The 20,522-nt window shown below is 42.5% G+C and overlaps 1 protein-coding gene and 1 long non-coding RNA gene across 2 annotated transcripts; one reads left to right on the top strand and one right to left on the bottom strand.

The window, feature by feature from the left end:
- Positions 1-652: 652 nt before the first annotated feature.
- On the bottom strand, positions 653-14,988 carry SPO11 (SPO11 initiator of meiotic double stranded breaks). The gene is made up of 13 exons (XM_007671414.3): positions 14,812-14,988; positions 12,936-13,049; positions 11,310-11,398; positions 10,693-10,759; positions 9,737-9,845; positions 8,852-8,938; positions 8,335-8,371; positions 8,004-8,113; positions 6,852-6,951; positions 5,526-5,563; positions 3,607-3,683; positions 3,303-3,414; positions 653-2,265 (listed from the first exon to the last, which is right to left on the bottom strand). Exons 1-13 carry the CDS (start codon positions 14,928-14,930, stop codon positions 2,146-2,148), a joined length of 1,179 nt encoding a protein of 392 aa, XP_007669604.1. The 5' UTR covers positions 14,931-14,988; the 3' UTR covers positions 653-2,145.
- LOC114813871 lies at positions 3,972-13,197 on the top strand. Its single transcript, XR_003761633.1, has 3 exons — positions 3,972-4,435; positions 8,296-8,563; positions 12,968-13,197. It is a non-coding gene; the product is annotated as an uncharacterized LOC114813871 (long non-coding RNA).
- Positions 14,989-20,522: the final 5,534 nt, after the last annotated feature.

Below are 20,522 nucleotides of genomic sequence, written 5' to 3'. Positions count from 1 at the left end.
TTCCATGCATCACATTCCACAGTACACTTCGATTCTACTGACAGAGACAGCTTTGGAAATTCATCTCCAAAAATACTAAATCGATTTAAGGTGACAGTGGCAGAATCGGCAGAATTGGAAGTGGCAGAAGAGGACACCGGTGCCAGACCGAGGAAGGAGCGCAAAAAGCATCATGGCTCAGTGGAAAAGAGCCAGGGCTTCGAAGTCAGAGGTCATGGGTTCAAATCCCGGCTCTGCCACTTGTCAGCTATGTGACTGTGGGCAAGTCACTTAACTTCTCTGTGCCTCAGTTACCTCATCTGTAAAATGGGGATTAACTGTGAACCTCACGTGGGACAACCTGATTACCCTCTATCTACTCCAGCGCTTAGAACAGTGCTCGGTACATAGCACTTAACAAATACCAACATTATTAAAAAGGGTCTGGCCCAGGAGAGGGGAGACACTGGAAGCCTCAGCCTGGCTGCAGGTTCTGGTGGGGTTACAGTGTGCCTCTGGCCCTCCTCGACTGGTAGACCCCAGAGCTGAGACGAGAGAGAGAGAGAGAGAGCGCTCCTTTCAGCTACAACTGGCACCTAGAGAGAATCCGTTCCCAGTCACAGAGGGCCTGACCCTGCTGGCTGGGATGGGGAGCAAGGAAGAGTCCACAAAGTTGCCTAGAAACTGTAATTTTTATTAGAATTTATTGAGGGCTTAACTGTGGACCAAATACCATACCAAACACTGGACTAATGTCCAGAGAAGCAATACAGGACTGGCTTCCGGGTCCTGGCTTCACAAGGGGTCCACAGTCCAAGCGGGTGAAGACAGACATGTAGAACAATATAAATATAATCCAACAATAAATTGCAAATAAGAGCAGATTAAAGGTGAAACAGTCCAGATTAAGAACATCAAAATAGGTTGTGAAAAGAGTTTAGAGGCAACAGTCCTCAGGCTCCTCATCCTTCCAGGCAACTGTTCTGGTTAAGAAGGGCTCCAACCCTCTCAACTTCCTATGCGGAGCAGCACTCACAGAGTCGGAGGTATTTACCGAGTGCTTACCGTGGGCGGGACGCTAATCTAAGTGCTCCAGTGAAGCTCTGATGCTGGTGTTTTCCCCGCTGCTTCTGCCCAACAGAGACCGGGCCTGGAATGGACCAGTAGACGATTGTGGCACAGGTCCCGGGTAAACCTACCCCAAGCAGGGTTGCAATTGGAGCCGCCGGGCAGAAGTGGTGATACAACCCAGGACAAGCCAATTGAGATCAAGCAGCTCCTGCTTATTCTCAGGTGGCAACGGATACAGACAGCCTTGAATCAACTATGGCTAGATCTGCAGGCCTTTGCTCTGGACTGTGGCTGCAGCCACCAGAGGCCCAGACCTGCAGAACAGACAGTTAATTGCAACCTACTTCCTGCCTTCCCCGATCCCCTCGTCCCTCCACATTCCTTCTATCGGCTGTGTGCACACATCTCAGACGGTTTTCAGATTTTTTGAAACATGAGCATGTTTTGACAACCCTAAAAAGATGGTAGAATAGACCTGGAAGTTTCAGGATCATCCTATCAAAATCAGGATGTACGATCACCTTAGATCTTGAGGTCACTAATTCTGTACGGCGGGAGGGAGCTGGGGGGTACAGCAATTTATTCACTCACTTCCTGCCCTTTTTTTATAATGACAATACACAGGAATCTGGGAACTGCGATCAAATGGCAGGGCCCACCAAGCCTTAAAGGCTTTATCTTTTACAGACGTCTGTTATCGAAAAACAGCCCTTAATTAAGAAAATTTAATGTGTCTTACTGAGGCTGTTCTCGTGACCTGAATTCTTCCATAGTCTGGCTCACTAATTTTTTTTTAATCTGCGCTGAAAAATTTAAGAGCCTTATTTTGTTGACAAAGGAAATGGACCCGTATTTCACATTTCAACATGAGATCTGTAAAAGGTGAATTCAGTTTTCTCTGCGTTCTTTGACACTGAAAAAATCCAAAACAAGTTCAACAATTGCCTTATTTCAAAAAGAACTTAATATAAGGATTCATTTGGCATGTCTTATAAAACAGAGGTTAAGAGCAAACAAAATGAATTTCAAGAACAAAGATGCCTATTAGGTTTTAACTTATAACAATACAATATATTTCCCAATTCTGAAATATTTTTAAATCCATCCTCCGAATTTTAGTTTATTAAGCAAGTACACTCTTGAAAGATAATCTGGAGCAAGAGAGGTCAAAACTTGAATTTCTGCCTTCATTCTAGATGCTGCCATAATCTCCATCTGTAAATACATTTAAAAGTAGTTATTCCAAAGATCTGTGTTGCAGAAGGGTCATATCACTGTTCTTGGTTTGCTCTGTAACCTTTAACCCCAGGCTGCCTGATTCAAAACCGGTGTCTGTGAAACTGTTGGCCTAGGCTTGGAAGAAGTAGAGAAGCCCCTGGGAGGAAGAGCAGGAAAAGTAAGTTTGGGGATCAGCAATAAGCAGAGAGCAAAGATCAAAGTGTTCACCTCACCCTGTGCCTATCTCTTGCTTTTGTCTCTACCCCCAGGCCTGCTGGACTCTGTTTTTTCCCATGTCAGACCTCATCTCTCTTTCTCTCTGCTTCAGCGAGCCATTCTCCCTCCATGTTAACTAAACCATTGGCCAAGACCCACTGTGCCAGGGGACATGCAAAACTTGAGCAGCTGATTGAGGGAAAAGGAAAAGAACAAGATAAAAAAGCAGAAAAAAGGGATGGAAAGATAAACGACTGAGAGGGAAGAAGAGAAACACAAAAGATGGAAATGGAAGGAGAGCAATTTTCAGAAGTACACTGCGTCCTCTAAAACTATGCAGATTTTCTTGGTGGAAGTATCTAGGAAGACCTCGATGTGTTCTCCGAACTTCAGGAGCAAACCTTTCAACACTCCCTGCTCCCTATGCGACAGAGAAGCTAGCCAGCTGTAGTTTTCCCTTCTTTCAATGATATTGAACTAATCCCACAAAGGGCCACACATTAAAATTTAGAGCATATTCTGAAATAGCAACAAAACTAATGAGATCATCAATTAAAGGTAGCTGCAATGAGAAGCTTATCCTTCTCATTCCTAAGATAGTTTTTAGCTTCTAGCCTAAGAATATGTTTTTCAAGCCTCTGTTACCAACACTTCCACAAAAATGAGAAACCGTTTTTAAGATGCACATAAAGTGTAAGTAATGTGGAGTTGCACTACGGATCTCTCAGAAGATATTTTTTAAATGTTAGCATAAGTAGCTTTTTAATTAAATTAAATTCATTAGTTACTAAAAAAATATTTATTTTAAAACAAAATACTTCTTTTTTCCAGAATGGCTGGTGGTCAATATACGGTCTCTTCTGTAGGCTATCAAGCTTCGTCTGGTCATGCTTAGTCAGTGGAATTAAAGTATCTTTGGGTATATTTAATCTAGAAATAAAAGCACACAAAGAAGAATTTGTTAGGGAAAACTTACATTTTGGAATGTTTTGTTTTATATAATTCAAATTCAGAGAATAGCGTGGGGCCAAGTTATGCATTTTATATAAATATTTAATAGGTATACTATTACATGACAGAAGGAACATTTAAAAACATTTTATTTAAATGAAAATATCTAACCTTTCAATATCAGATGGTAGGAGACCAAGCCATCTAATAGCTGGGACTGTGAGATTATGAGCTTCAAAAGACATGGACTAAAATAAAGTGACAGCAGGTTAAATTGTAGTTTCAGTCAGAGATTGCTTGCTCAAATATCAACCAATTATATTTATTGAGCACTGGCTGTGGGCCGGGCACTGTACTAAGTGCTTGGGAGTCTAAAATATAACAGTGTCAGAGACTCCCCTAGTGTCTCTTGAATATGGAAGAAATCATAGGGGAAGGCAATCTGTTTTCTCTCTGTATTTCTGAGAGTCATCATCATCATCCTCATCAATAGCATTAATTGAGCACCTAATGTTTGCAGAGCCCTGATTTGGGAGAGCACAATAAAAGTAAAAGTGGCTCCACACTGCCCTCAAGAAATTTACATCTAATGAGGGGGAAAGTAGACACAAATTGCTGCTCCAGGGTGAGGACATAAGGAAACAGGCTCTTGCAGGCGTTGTTGGTCTTTCAGCTGGAGGGGTGCTGCTCCGATGTGGACCTCTGGTGTTCCCAGCCTGGGCTGCATGGTGAGCCCTTGCAGATAAAGCTGTGGCTCTGTTAAATCCCTTGGCCTTGCTCCCCAGTGAAAGATGTTTACTTTCACTCCTGGATATGACCTGCCAGCGTGGAAATTAATCACTGATTTTTTTCAGATTGGGGAATATGGAAGCTACAGAGTGATTTCTCTCTGTAAACTGTATTTACTTTGGGAAGTCCTGGCCCAGCTCTTAGCACTATGGCTTTATATGGACATTAATGAACGTTCCGGAGCCTGGAGTCCAAGCAACTTCAGGCCTAGGTGAGATTTAGGCCTTGGAATCTGCCTTTGATCCTCTGGTTAGAGGTGTCAACTTTTCGTTTTGAGTGCCAAGCTAATATTGGTGAGGGGTTTGAAAGAGGAGGTTGTGGCCAGAGGGTAGAGCATCCAAGGGTAGACACCCTCCTCCTTGCCCCTGGTGTTCAGGGGGGGACTCAATAAGCTCTCAGCTAGCCCTGGGGCTTGGGAAGGAAGAAAAACCCAGCTCTAGAGCCCAACAGAGGCACAACGATGTCTCGACCAATGCTGGAGCTCAATGAGCAAAGGATCTCCACCTAGACTCCAAAGCCAGGAACCCCATTTCTCTCCCCCAGAAGCTCCTGGCAGGCCCTGGGCCTAGGCCTAGAGCAAAAGCAGCCCCCAACCTACCCGGAGAGTCCCCAAATTGCCACTGGTGCCCCTGCCAGGTTGCCTAGCCAGGAGAGGGGAGACGCTAAGGTGACCAGGGACGGGGCCTAAAGTGAGTAGGGACTGTCAGGAACAGAAAAGGGAAAATAATAATGAGAACTGGAGAAAGGCAAAGAGGAAGTAGAAGGGAAGAGGAGAATAGTGAGAAAAAGAGAGGAATGAGGGAGAAGTGAGATAGGGAAAAATAGAATGGACCAAAAGAAAAAGGGAAAGAGTAGAAAAGAAAAAGATGGATAATAGAGGGGGAAAGAGGAAAGGATACACATTCTCTACTTCCACAGTATCCTCCACTTCTGCCACTATCATCACCAGCCAAGAAACAGCTTTGAAATCCAGCAAGGTTGAGAGAAGTGCCACTGGATTCTAGGGCCCAGTCAGCAGAGCCATGGTTGGCAGAAGGCAAAACGTGAGGCCAATATCTTGGCAACAAGGGGTGGGATGGCTTAGCTCCGGCTGCCCAACCTTTCCCAAAACCGGGGACCTGATTATTATTGCCAATCCCCTAGGTACTAATGGGTTTCCGCTCCTCTGAGGAGTTGATGATCCTGCCTTAGGCTCAGCGTCTACGCTCCTCAGTTCCTCAGGTGCTTGCTGCAATTGTTGGGAATTGCTGGAGTGCCTAGCGTGTAGAGAAGGAGTAAATATCTACTAATTCATTACTTACCAAAGATCCATACTTGTAGATGCACATTATTTCTATGCCTGTCAGATAAAATCAAGTTAACTTAAAAAATGGGCCTTTTCTTACTTTTAGATGCTGCCATTAGCAGAGCATTGATTAACATGAGCTTTCAGGGACTGACTGGACCCAGGGCTCCCCAGAGAGTAATAAATTCACATTCTAGCCCATCTACCGTCATCACTTTTATTATCACCGTTATTGGTATTTGTTGACTATATATTCCGGGTGGGAGCATTGTGGGATGTGCATACAATGTGAGGACCCCTGAGCGCCAGGGATCATGTCTTAATGGATCTTATTTTATATTATTCCCTGGAACTTGCTTAATGCCGTGTTCTGCATATAGTAGATACTTGATAAATACCATCTGAATGAATGAATGTATAGAAGACAGTCCTGCCCTTGAGGAGCTTACCATCTAAAGAGGGAGACGTGGCAGGTGCAAATTGTTTGTCTGGGTATAAGAGGGATGAGAGTAAAAGCATAAATAGAACTGATGAAAAAGAAGCAAAAGTGAACAGATGAATAGGAATAAATAATTCTAATGGATCTTGCAGGTAGCTAATGGGATGACGTGGCCATCTCTGGCCCAAATTTCAAGTCTTGCTGGTGTAGTAGGGCAGGGCCTTTTAAGGTGGGGTGAAAGATGGAGCTTTCAAATAGTTGAGTTCTGGCTGCCCAGCAGTTAGGCCTTTACCTCAATAGCGGTAGTACTTTCAAATCTAAGATAAATTCACATTTGCAGTAGCAAAGTTCATTTAAATATGCAGCAGGAGACAGGGGAGGCTGTCTGGGCCCTGCCTGGGTCCAAGTGGGACTAGCTTGATTTTGGCTTGACCATACCCTTTAGGCTTAGGTTTGTGGGAACTGCCAGGGAGCCCTGCCCAAGAGGGGCTCTACTCAATCAAGCAAAGGTATTTATTGAGCCCTATTATGTACAGACCACTGCACTAAGCACCTGGGTGAGTACAGTACCAGAAGAGTTGGTAGACACAGTCCCTGACCTCAAGGATAATAAAAATTTAGAGAGCACTGCAAAATTTCACATGCATGTTTTCCATTCATTTTCATGGGCACTGTAAAAGAACAAACCAACTATCTGTTCCATCCAACAGTACCTGGAGCCACAAGAGTTACTGTTGGTGTTTAATGTTGGTGAATGATTAATCTTGCTCTAGCAAATATGAATTTCATGAGGTTCTTTTCTTTAAAAAAAAAAGAAACCCTCCAAAAGCATGTCAGAAATAAGAAATAGGTTTGTTGTTAATATAGCAAAAATTTTATACTTTGACCCAACACAATAATTACCATGTGGATCTGCATCCACAAGAGTGAAAACCGGAATGTGAAATGTATCCCACAGTTTCTTGATCATCAGTCTGGTGTTCAGATCCGGGACCCCTTTCCCCTAAGAGAAAAATAACTGAATTTTAAAAATAAAATAAGACTAGCCAGTAGATGGCAAAGCAAACCTTCCCTACCATTCTGAGCTATATCGATTACATTAAATTGTATTAATGCACCATCTACATACCAGTTGGCATACTTTGCTCCTCTAATGCCAACTTTTACAGTACCTCGATCTTGACTATCTCACTGCTGGTCCCTTACCCGCGTGTCCTTCTTCCGGCCTGGAATTCCCTCCTCCTTCATATCTTTCAGACCACTACTCTCCCCACCTTCAAAGTCTTATTAAAATCACATCTCCTGCAATAATTCTTCCCCAATTAAGCCCTCTTTTCCCCTGCTCCCTCTCCCTTCTGCATCACCTATGCATTTGGATCTGTACCCTTTAAGCACTTGATCTTCACCCCACCCTCAGCCCCACAGAATTGATCTCATATCCATAATTTAATGCTTGTCTCTCCCTCTAGACTCTAAGCTCCTTGTGGTCAGGGAATGTGTCCACCAACTCTGTTGTATTGTACTCTACCAAGCGCTTAGTACAGTGCTTCGCTCACAGTATGTGCTCAATAAATACCATCAGTTGGTTGACGGATCTTACACTGATTGCAACTAGCCCATCGGGACTACCCCATCTGGATATATAGTGTGTCAATTAAAGAAAAATAGGGACACTTCCTACTAATGCCGGTCCAGTGGCCCGGTCTGAAATTGGTAATTCAATAGAGTATTTAGGGTGCAGTGATTCCCCTACCACCTAGGAAACATTTCTCACACTGTCCCTATTCTGGAGAGGGAAGAGAATAAGGAAATCAGAGTCTGACAAGATAATCTTAGGACAAGAGTTCCTGAAACCCTCCAAACCTAACAAGCTTCTCCCACACTCTGCACTTAGGTGCTGGGTTAGTGACTGGGCATCAGAGGTCTCCACTGTGGTTTAAGACAGCACTGCGTTATTTTACTATGATAAAATAAAATCTCCCTTTGTAAATCACCAATGTTGGCATTTTTACTATTTTAAAATTCACAATTAGAAAAGAAAGTACGGGGATATACCGTAATCATTATGCACGGAGACATTTTATGACAAAAGTTATCATCCAGGAGTCGCTGAAATGTGGCATCTTTTTCTACGATTAGTATATATTTAGCATCTGTAATCAAATCTTACATGTTAAGGCCGGTTTCCATAAACTGAAGGGATTGGAATTTAACTATCAACAGAGCAGTGAAAATTAAAACCTCTTTTTACAATGAAACAAATACCAATAATTCATTTTTAGATCCAAAAAAAGAGAAAAAAAATGGAAATGCTGTTTGATTTGGAAAATTCTTTGTTTTTATACAGGTAACAGAAAGTCCAACTAGGCTCTCACTCAAAGGATACTTCTAATTCCATGAATATTAGGTGACACTGCAACTGCCTAAATCAACAAGACAAGATGTCATTAGAATTATAAACAAGTTACTCAACATTTGGTTATCAAAAATAAAACTGAATCTTAATCATTTCATTTCAAAAAGACCACTCAACAGATTTGCTGCTTGAAGGAGAACAAACCAATGGGTCATGCTGCTTCCCCTCTCTAGGCTGCTGAAGTATATGAATGGAAAAGGTAGGAATAAATGGAGGAAAGACAAACAAAAATCCCAGTTGGCACCACTGACTACACATTCATTGCTTTGACCAATTTTGTTATATAGTCTTAAATTTTTATATTTGCAGAGCTAATTCAGCGATATAATGATCTAAACAGACTAACCGCTGACTCCCACTATTTTTATGACACAGAAAATTAAGCAATAACAGTTTACAAAACTCAGAGTACATTATTTTAATTCAAAGTGGATTCTGGAATTTATTCGAGGACAAAAATAGGTGTTAAAACGTGGTTAATACATACTGTGGAACTGCAGGTACAGTTCACTTTGGTACCATCTTCTTCAGTGTAACTTAAATTACCACTAATTAAACCCTTTGATGTAGACAGCTGGAAAAATAAGATACACTTGAGCCAATCACTCCACTATGTGATGCATATTATTCCAGTAATTGACTTACGGAAGTATATAAAAGATGAAAGTACTGTTAAATTCAGTACATGAAAGTCTAATTTATAAGGCTGGCTTTGGCCACAAGGAAGCTTGAATAGTTACAATATAATGAAGGCCTTTATTTTCTTATTCATCCTCATCGAAGGATGACTTTTAGGGTGTCTAATGCAGGTAAGAGCTTAAGTCTTTTTTGTCTTTATTGCATTATGTATTCCCCATCCTTACTGTATTTTTAGGTAGCCCCCCGCTGCCCCCCAAACCCTAACTGGTGGAAATCTAAGCATGGAAGCGGCAATTTACATCTTTGGATCCTCTTGCCCCACAGCCAACATGACTTTCAGGATAGTGGTACTGGCATATCAAGATTGGGGGGCAGTGGGTGACGACACTTCATCTCTGGCTACACCGCTTGAGTTTCCCCATTGCGCACACATTCCCCCATCTCTCTAGCAATGAAGGAAGCGTAGAGGATGTCACTGTCACACTGGTCATATAACCTTGGCACAGTAAACACCCAGAAATACATTAAAATGTGATGAAAATGCTAAGTACTGCATTTTCCTCATCGACTAATGTATTTAGATGCCTAATAATATTGGGAATAATAGTAAATCTCTTATACCTGATGTGAGCTGCACTAAACAGAATTGATTTTAAGAAGCTAATCGGGCACAAAACATACACAAAACACAGTCTTTTTTTGTCCATTTCAGAACAGCTAAAACAATACTTACAATATGAAGATTTCTTCTAGGTACTTTTAGCATACAGGAAATGTCACTGATTATATTGTCCACAACACTCTGGTTACCAAATAGTTGGATATTAGTATAGTAAATATCTCTAGAAAGATTAAAAAAAAACTTTAAAATTTATTTTTATTGTTACATTTTGCTCTCAAGTGCTCAGAGCACTGTAAATACAGTTGATTGATTTTTCTGGAAATAATGTAAGGATTAAGGAGTTATAATTACTAAAGGGCTTTTAGGTGCGTAGAAGAAAAGGTACAGTCATTCCTGATACCTCTGCTAGTTGTGTTCTGTATGTTAGAAGAAAATTGTGGTGGTGTAATTATTGAATGGGAATTAATGGGTTGCGGAGGCAGATGTTTTGAAAATAACACTGTGACTGACCTTTTTATATATAAATTCCTATAGGTTATCCACCACTATTAGAATGCTTTATATCCTTTCCACTTTTATTTTAATGTATTAAATACTACAAAGCTGTAAAAATACAGAACACACTACAAAGCACTGTATGATAGAATCTGGAATTGAAAGTGCAGCATCATTATCCTTTGACTGAAGCCACACCCACCTGTTTGTTCCTTCACCAGATTTACTTCTGCTAACTTGTGGATTGTGTTATACCCAGGACAGACTTGTGCTTTGTGAAGAATGTTCCCTAATTTTCCCATTATATTTTATCCAAATTATGTAATGAAAGCCTACATGATAGAATTGATTGTATTTTCTTTTATCATCCATGTTGATTTCACCTTAAATATTGTAATTCTATATTAAATATACAAACATACTTGAATGGATTTGAAATGGAATCTTTTGCTAAACTACAGAAACACATGAGTTGCTACTATGGAAACAAATGCTGTTTCTGTTTTCATCCTACTAAATTCTTAAATTGTGGGGTGATTTCACAGTTAGGTAGAAAACTAAAATGCATTTACCTTTTGGTTGCATAAGTGTTGCTCTGTACTAATTTATAGACCACAGACAACATTTTCAGAATGAGAGCTGGAAAATGATATTCAATATGCATATTATTTACTTTATCCATTTCACATTAGGAAACATTTGTTGACAAATGGTTTTTATTGGAAAGTCATATTTAGAACTAAACAGAACTACATTTAATTTTTCTTAAAAAAGGACTCTAAATTCTTTAAAATAGTTAAAGCAATTTTCCAATTACAGTATCTAAAATAGAATTCAAGATGTATTTCAGTTCATTTAGATAGCAGCAAACTATGGGGAATATGGAAATGTAAGGTGCAGTTCAAAGAGCTTTCAATCTCAGGGAAGCAAGGACCCACAAATGTACAATTGAAAAAAACAAAGAAACAGATAGTAATACTTATCAATAAATAATAAATCACTGATAAGTACATTTAGCCATTGCATTTTCAATGTAATATAATCACATGACTTTTATCCAGAGAAAAATAGCAATACATTAAAATGCTAGAGAGCATTAAACAAGTATGCACAAGATAAAGGTTCTAAGTTTTTTTTTTACTGATTGTGCCTAAAAATCAGCAACTGTAGCTTTCTTATTGCAATTTACCAAATTTTTGGGCTGTTATTGCTGAATCACTTTTCACTTTTCTTGTGGAACAGTGCGATACCATCTGTAAACCTACAGAATCTTCAAACCTAGCATTGAATTAAAAAATAAAATTAGACTCTGAATGCTAAGTACATATTGTACTGCACTCTTAATTATCTCAGGTTGCAAAACATTCAGGTACAGTCCTAAATTTTACTCATGGCAACTTTTCCAGTTTCAGAACTAGGGAAGCCCGGTGGACTTAGCTTTGAAGGATACATTTTTCATTGACTCTCCTATCTCCATGGACAGTCTTTTAAATTTCAGTATTCAAATGAAAAACTTGTGAGAGTGCTTGCCCATTAATCATAACTTCAGAATATTAATAATGTTGGTATTTGTTAAGCGCTTACTATGTGCAGAGCACTGTTCTAAGCGCTGGGGTAGACACAGGGGAATCGGGTTGTCCCACGTGGGGCTCACAGTCTTCATCCCCATTTTACAGATGAGGGAACTGAGGCACAGAGAAGTTAAGTGACTTGCCCACAGTCACACAGCTGACAAGTGGCAGAGCTGGGATTTGAACTCATGAGCCCTGACTCCAAAGCCCGTGCTCTTTCCACTGCGCCACGCTGCTTCTCATAATACTCATAATATTATACACCAATCCTTTGTGGGGGCGGGAGGAGCTTGGCTGTGTGTTTACAGAGCTGCTCAGGCAAAAACACCGAGTCTGACTCGTTTACAAAGCAGCTATGTTACTAATTTTAATTTTAAGATATTTCGTGAAACTAAATACTCTCTCAATTACTATCATCATTAATAATAATAATAGTATATTATTTCTGAAATATGCTCACTAACTGAAATTCCAAATGCATCTTTAAGGTGGCAGAACACACCAGGCGCAATAATAATAATGTTGATGTTTAAGTGCTTACTATGTGCAGAGCACCGTTCTAAACGCTGGGGTAGATACAGGATAATCAGATTATGCCGTGTGAGGCTCACAGTCTTAATCACCATTTTCCAGATGAGGTAACGGAGGCACAGAGAAGTGAAGTGACTTGCCCACTGTCACACAGCTGACAAGCGGCAGAGCCGGGATTCAAACCCATGACCAGAACATGTAAGGTCTCCCGATTAAAATACCAGCCAAAATATTCTTTCATTAAATAATTCAACTCTTCCACCACCATCCCGTTTTTCAAGTGTAAGGGCGATGCAAGATGCTACAATTTGGACTAATTATTTCGATTTAAAATTCCAACCTCTAAGTTGCCAAGTACAAGCATCGACCGTTAAAGTTCACAGGCTTTAAATTCTGTCTGATTTTATTCTCGTAGTTAATATATTAATAAAAGTGACCTTATAGAGTCTGATTTTTCATTCTTTAATCAAGCAAAACTCTACAGGCTAAGGAACCACAAACGGGGAATGAAAAGGCATGTTCTTTGATTTTATTAGTAGAATGGCAGAAGGATTGTGTTGGATGGTACTTGCTGGTTTTGCTATTTGAGGGAATCTAGAAAAACGGAAAGAATTGATTCAAGAAATATTCAATAGATGTCATATTCATAGCTTCAGAAGGAATAGTGAATGACATTTTTATTGATTAAACACTTAGACTTGAATAATGCCTACTTTATATTTCCCCAACTTGATCTGTTTTCCAGGATTAGGACTGGTGCTTCGTTTCTTGCCAGACTTTTGATGACTCCTTGAATTATATTTTCTATAGATGCAAGAACCTCAGAACTAAAACAGTAAACATATTGACCTTTTTAATTATAGCATATTTATTAGGCAAAGTAATTTCAAATGACCTCAACTCGATCTTACTTAATTTCCATACAATTTGTGATCTTAATCATTATGCTTCTGGAAGGATGACTAAATTGCACAGTTTATAAGACTATTTTACTCTTAAAAGCATCATATTTTCAACCAGTTGAACATTTAGAACTAATTTGCTGGCTTCGGATTCCAATGACTAATGTCCTAATGCGACGTAATATTACTTTTGGCTATGAATGGGCAAAATTCAATTTAAATGCTATAAAATGCATATGTGTTTGAGTAAGAACACTTCCTCTATGTTAACCTTTGATCTCATAGTTTGAATGTACAGTTTGGCCATCCTAAAATTTGATTTGATATTTACCCCATGAAAAAATAAAATGTGAGCGGTGCGTGGTTTGGGATGTGTGAAATTCAAATTTCAATATACAGTCCTTTATTGTCTTCCCCCCCCCCCCCAAATAAGTTCCTTAAATACTACAAGCCACTTTTCTTAAATGTGTCACTGGGGTGGGGGTGCCTCTACAAGGCTCTCGGATGAGTTTAGTCTCGATGTTTTTTAATTGTGTTTCAAATAATTGACTATGTAATTTCTTAGGGATTAAGAAGGGGCCACCAAAGAGTTCTCTTCCTCCCCCCCCATCCCCAAACCCCCTACTCTCATACACTCTCTCTCTCACACACCCACACACTGTTTTTTGGGTACACAGTGCAAATGCAGTATTTATCGGCGAGCATCTTTCCACTGGGAGCCGGCAGACAGACATGGCAAGTGTCCAGACACACACTGACAAACGCAATAGAGCGCAGCCTGCGGGGAGGAGAACCCCACAGATGCCTCTTACAGAGAAGCAGTGTGGCTCAGTATTAATAATAATAATGTTGGTATTTGTTAAGTGCTTACTATGTGCAGAGCACTGTTCTAAGCGCTGGTGTATACAGGGTAATCAGGCTGTCCCACATGAGGCTCACAGTCTTAATCCCCATTTTACAGATGAGGTAATTGAGACACAGAGAAGTGAGGTGACTTGCCCACAGTCACACAGCTGACAAGTGGCAGAGCCGGAATTCGAACCCATGATCTCTGACTCTGACTCAGTGGAAAGAGCCCGGGCTTGGGCGTCAGAGGTCATGGGTTCGACTCCCGGCCCTGCCGCTTGTCAGCTGGGTGACTGTGGGCAAGTCATTTCACTTCTCTGGGCCTCAGTTCCCTCATCTGGAAAATGGGGATGAGGGCTCTGAGCCTCACGTGGGCCAACCTCATTCCCCTGTGTCTAGAGAAGCAGCGTGGCTCAGTGGAAAGAGCATGGGCTTTGGAGTCAGAGGTCATGAATTCGAATCCCAGCTCTGCCACTTGTCAGCTGGGTGACTGTGGGCAAGTCACTTCACTTCTCTGTGCCTCAGTTACCTCATCTGCAAAATGGGGATGAAGACTGGGAGCCCCACGTGGGACAACCCGATTCCCCTATGTCTACCCCAGCGCTTAGAACAGTGCTCTGTACATAGTAAGCGCTTAACAAATACCCACATTATTATTATTATTATTATTACCCCAGCGCTTCGAACAGGGTAAGCGCTTAACAAATGCCCACATTATTATTATTATTATTAGACCTTGGGGCTGCACACTGCGCTTTGGGGAGGGGGCTCCCGGTGAATCCCTCCCTCCCTGCCCCCGGAATAGCAGGAAAACGAGGCGCGCTTGGGCGGGCCGCTCTACCGAGAAGGGGGCGGGGGGGCCTCCCCGCGGCCTCCCTGCAGGGCCTTGCTCAGGGCCTCCCTGTGCCGCTCCAGTTCGGCCAAGAAAGAGGCCGAGGGGCCCGAGGGGGCGACACTCATGGCCGAAGGCCGGGCGGCCACAGGCGGCTGGGGAGGACCGGCCCCGACCGCCTCCGACCGGCCTGGCCGCCCGCGCGCGCCCTCCCCTCTCCCGCGCTTTCTCGGCGCGCGGCGGCGCGTGGCCCGGCGGGGGGGGGGGGGGGGGGGGGGGGAACCGGCTTCCTCGCGCTCTCGGCGCGTGCCCGCGCCCAGCGGAGAGACCAGCGCGCAGGCGCGCCGCCGCAGGCCGCGCGTGGCCCGGGCCCTCGGATAAGGCGGCGGCGGGAGGGGGGCTGCACGAGGTGGCCCGCGGCGCGTGCCCGCAGGCGGCGCGTGGCCCGGGCTGAGCGACGGCCGGGCCTTTGGAGAAGGGGGTGGGGGCAGCCGCCCTGCCGGCGCACCAACGGTTGAGCGCTTAGTATCTGCAGAGCACTGTACTAAGCGCTTGGAATAATAATAATACTAATAATAATAATGTTGGTATTTGTTAAGCGCTTACTAGCTTAAGCAGCGTGGCTCAGTGGAAAGAGCCCGGGCTTCGAAGTCAGAGGTCCTGGGTTCGACTCCCGGCTCTGCCCCTTGTCAGCTGGGTGACTGTGGGCAAGTCACTTCACTTATCTGGGCCTCAGTTACCTCATCTGTAAAATGGGGATTAACTGTGAGCCTCACGTGGGACATGATTACCCTGTATCTACCCCAGCGCTTAGAACAGTGCTCGGCACATAGTAAGCGCTTAACAAATACCACCATTACTATTATTATTATCCTCTGGAAAATGGAGATGAGTAATAATAATAATAATGGTGGTATTTGTTAAGTGCTTACTATGTGCCGAGCACTGTTCTAAGCGCTGGGGTAGACACAGGGAATGAGGTCCCACCTGGGGCTCACAGTCTTCATCCCCATTTTACAGATGAGGGAACTGAGGCACTGAGAAGTGAAGTGACTTGCCCAAAGTCACACAGCTTTCAAAAGTGGCCGAGCCATGAGCCTGGGGTGACCTGATTACCCGGTATCTCCCCGGGCACTTAGAACAGTGCTCTGCCCAGAGTAAGCGCTTAACAAATACCAACGTTATTATTCTTATTACTAGAGCACTGTTCTAAGCGCTGGGGGAGATACAGGGTCAACAGGATGTCCCACGTGGGGCTCACAGTCTTCATCCCCATTTTCCAGATGAGGTCACTGAGACCCAGATAAGTGAAGTGACTTGCCCACAGTCACCCAGCTGACAAGTGGCAGAGCTGAGATTCAAACCCATGACCTCTGACTCCCAAGCCCGGCCTCTTGCCACTGAGCCACGCTGCTTCTCTTGCCCACAGTCCCACAGCTGACAAGTGGCAGAGCTGGGATTCATTCATTCAATAGTATTTATTGAGCACTTACTAGGTGCAGAGCCCTGTACTAAGCGCTTGAAATGTACAAGATTCGAACCCATGACCTCCGACTCCCAAGCCCGGGCTCTTTCCATTGAGCCACGCTGCTTCTCTGGGTAAATGATTTAGCCAGGGTTACAGCGGGCCAGTGGCAGAGTCAGCATTAGAACCCAGGACCCGACACCCTGTCCTGAGCTTTTTCCATTCGACCGTACTGCTGATTGTCTAACCTTCTGCCAAATTCGACCCCTTTTCCTGTTGAAAAAGAGTATTAGACTTGAAACAGCTATATCTGCGGCGAGGCTCAGTGGAAAGAACCCGGGCTTGGGAGTCAGAGGTCATGAGTTCGTATCCCGGCCCTGCTGCTTGTCAGCTGTGTGACTGTGGGCAAGTCACTTCACTTCTCTGTGCCTCAGTTCCCTCATCTGTCAAATGGGGATGAAGACTGTGAGCCCCACGTGGGACAACCTGATTACCCTGGATCTACCCCAGCGCTTAGAAGAGTGCTCTGCACACAGTAAGCGCTTAACAAATACCAACATTATTATTGTTATCTAAATACGCTCTTCAATTTGGGAGCAATTTGGCCTGAGGAGATGGTCCTGTTTGGAAGGAAAGATTAGGGTTAAAGGGGGTGGGGTGGAGTGGGGGGGGAATCACTAGGCTTTTTGCCCAGAGGCTCCAGGGGACAGTTCCTGGTAATAAACGAGTCTGGACCTTTTTAACTAATGGACTCCTCAATGCTTTTGAACCCAGGCACCTCGGTGCGATTGTTTTGTTGGGGCTTGTAGGAAGGGGAAGAGCAGAAGCCAAAAGGGAGATTTCCTTGCACTGTACCGGAGTTGGAGTTTGCTCCCAACTCACCACTCCCTCCTCTCCCGGCCTCTCCCTTCAGCCCCTAATAATAATAATTACAATAATCCTATCCGTAGTATTTGTGCCACGCACTGTACTAAGCACCGAGGTAGATCCAAGATGATCAGGTCAGACGATCTCTCTGTTCCTCATGGGGCTCGACACTCCAAGTTGGAGGGAGACTAGGTATTTAATCGCTATTTTACAGATAAGGAAACTGAGGACTGATAAATAAAATGACTTGACCACGGTCACACAGCAGGCAAGTGGCAGATCCAGGATTAGAGCCAAAGAAAAGGGATTTTTTTGTTGTTGTTTTTAGGGACCTGTACCATTAATTACACATATTACACCTATAGCTGACAAAGGAAAGTGGTTTGTCTGTTTTTAAGGAATGAATCAGCCCAAGCATTTGTGCTCGTTTCTTTTGCAGGAGTGGCGAAACTTTACTTGTTGTAATGCACTTCATGTGTGACGAAAAGGATGAGGATACCCACAGTTGGTATAGGGAGATATGTGTTAGAAAGTCCTTTGGTTTACTCCTTAGGAGTAGTGTCTCTTAGTATGTCACTGAATATTCTATGCTAGTCAGTTGAATAGGAAGCAGTGAAACAAAGAGCAGCTTTTGAAGACTCTAAACTCTGTACTGTACCCTCCCAAGTGCTTAGTACAGTGCTCTGCAGTCTATCAATCAATCAGTGCCATCTATTGAGTGCTTACCATATGCAGAGCACTGAATTAAGCACCTAGCAGAAAACAGTACAGAGTTGGTAGATATGTTCCCTGCCCACAAGGAGATTACCGTCCAAAGTCTAGAGTCTCTCCAGACTCGATAAATACCACTGATCGATTGAAGGACTCGGCAAGAATAAATTCAGATTTTTTTCTATTGAATTCCAGTACTGTTAGAATAAATAAGAACAAGACCAGTTAAGTCCATCCACCGCAGTACAGTGTTGAAGTCCTAGGCTTGTTGAGCGCGAATAAGTATGTCATCAGGGCAGTGGATTGAACCCATAATAAACCTTCCTTTCTAACAGGGGAAACCTCAAGGAACTAACTTGAAAGCAAGGTATAGCAGTTCACACACAGACAAAAGGGGGAGGAATTAGCAAATCCTTCAAATGCTCAGATCTTGAATCTTAATACTACCGCCTCCAGGTATCCTGAGATCATTCAGGTAACATTTATGCAAAACGCCTGCAGCTCTTTTCAACAACTCCACATCAAAGTCAACAGTGTTCCAGACTTCAATGTTTGATATAGAACCAGCGAAACAATATTATGCCCTTAGCCACAGATTGTAAATAAATTGGCAAATGTGAACTTGCAGGGAGTTCTTCTAATGAATTACTCCTTCCAGCGAAGTAATTAAGGCCTCAACATTTGCAAGCGAGCGTGATCCAAATGCTGAACTACTGGGGAAATAGCTTGGGCAACAAGCAGCAATTTCAGAATTAAAAGCATTACAAAAAAAATCTGTCTTTACTCAAAACCTGAGGAGCTAAAGTGACCATCCAGGGAATTGCCTGAGTTAGTATACCACCTTTGTGTTCCGTGCACACTGGAAAGAAACATGGTTTAGATTATGAATAATTATTGCTTTCAGTGCTAATGAGCTGAGGAAGGGAAAGGAACAACAACAAAAAAAATAGCCAGGGTCAGGAAGGGGTTTTTTTTTTTCCTTTTGAGCCTCAGAGAAAGTCACAAATAGCCAGGAGATGGTGCTATAATTGTTACAGTCAGGAAAGATGATTTGTTCAGTAAATCGTAGTTATTAAAAAAGTTTTGTAGACACGTTGGTCCTTGAGGGGAAATGTGTAAGGTAAATATTGTAATGCTTTTTGATTGCAGCAAAAGTAATTAGGTTTGGGATCCAAACCAGTCCCTCCTGTTAGTGTAGGCAACTTTTATAGAAAAACACTTAATGGCATAGAATGTGTAAAGAGAATGAGACCCTGCAGAATAGAAGGCATTTTTATAAAAGTTGCAGTTTCTTATAGAAGGAATCATTTTACAGAATTATAGTAAGAAAAAAAATCATTTTGCCCCTCAATCAATTAGTGCTAAATAGATTCACTGGGCAAACCATTCTCCAAAGGAAATATAAAGATTGGGGCCTCTAAAGGTATTCTTTTATTTTGCCCTTATTTTTTTCTGATGGAAAATTTTAAAAAGTATAATAATAATGTATTTGTTAAGCACTTCTTGTTGTGCTAAGTACTAAAGATACAAGATAATCAAGAGAACTATGCAAGGTCAACACACGCTTTTTTTTTTTAACAGAGAAATCATATTCTTCCACTCATCCTAGTAATACAGAAAATATGTAATGAAGCATTTCGAGCACTGCCATTCCGCCACACTGATTCCTTCCTTTTTCTATAGCAACACTGCCTTTTGCCACAAAGGGAGCCTGACTCACCCCCTCTGCTTTTTATTTGATTGCAGCTTTCCTTCTCACACCCTTACTGGGCTGATAATTAATCTTTTTTTTTTTTGGCTGAATAGCTAAAGCGGTGACCTTGAGACACCCCACCACAGCTGTTTTCGAACACTGCATGGAAGTCTAGTCTCTGCTTTATTGAAGGACTGGTTGAGAACTGAATAAGAGGATCGCTTAGATTTATTAGGGTTTTCTTCGAACAAGATTGAAACAGTTAAAAATTGTAAAGACTTTTTGGTTGGTTTGTCTAATAGTCTTTTGAAAGACAGCCTGGTTCAGAATGTAAAGAATTAGGTGCTTCCATTCTAATGTCTTTAGAGAAGCAGCTTGGCTCAGTGGAAAGAGCATGGGCTTGGGAGTCAGAGGTCATGGGTTCGAATTCTGGCTCTGCCACTTGTCAACTGTGTGACTGGGCAAGTCACTTAATTTCTCTGTGCCTCAGTTACCTCATCTGTAAAATGGAGATTAAGACAGTGAGCCGCACGTGGGACAACCTGTTTACCCTGTATCTAAACCCAGCGCTTAGAACAGTGCTCTGCACATAGTAAGCGCTTAACAAATACCAACATTATTATTATTATTTCTGGTCACATCTTATGAAGGACACAATAGAAGTGCAAAAGCTACAGAGAAGAACAACCAAAGTGATCAGGGGAGACCTCAGTATCTTCTGAAAAGCAAATCTCTGCCAAGAGGCCTTCTCCGACTAAGCCCTCATTTTCCTACTCCCTCTCCTTTCTGTGTGGCCTATGCACTTGGTTCTGTCCCCTTTAAACACTTGATATTCACCCCACCCTCACCCCACAGCACTCAAAATAATAATGATGGTATTTGTTAAGCGCTTACTATGTGCAAGGTACTGTTCTAAGTGCTGGGAGGATTACAAGTTGATCAGGTTGTCCCATGTGGGGCTCACAGTCTTGATCCCCATTTTAC

This window comes from Ornithorhynchus anatinus, chromosome 8, assembly GCF_004115215.2.
Source record: "Ornithorhynchus anatinus isolate Pmale09 chromosome 8, mOrnAna1.pri.v4, whole genome shotgun sequence".
Lineage (NCBI taxonomy): Eukaryota > Metazoa > Chordata > Mammalia > Monotremata > Ornithorhynchidae > Ornithorhynchus > Ornithorhynchus anatinus.
The sequence above is the reverse complement of the archived record's forward strand: the minus strand, read 5'-3'. Positions and strand labels throughout refer to the sequence as shown.

Excerpts from the sequence above, each read along its gene's own strand:
- SPO11 (XM_007671414.3), bottom strand. The coding sequence starts at position 14,930 with ATGAGTGTCGCCCCCTCGGGCCCCTCGGCCTCTTTCTTGGCCGAACTG. Across the intron at positions 10,760-11,309 it reads AATAACAGCCCAAAAATTTG|CTCTCATTCTGAAAATGTTG; the intron begins GTAAATTGCAAT and ends ATCATTTTCCAG. Across the intron at positions 8,372-8,851 it reads ACTGTACCTGCAGTTCCACA|GCAGTTGCAGTGTCACCTAA; the intron begins GTATGTATTAAC and ends TTGTTGATTTAG.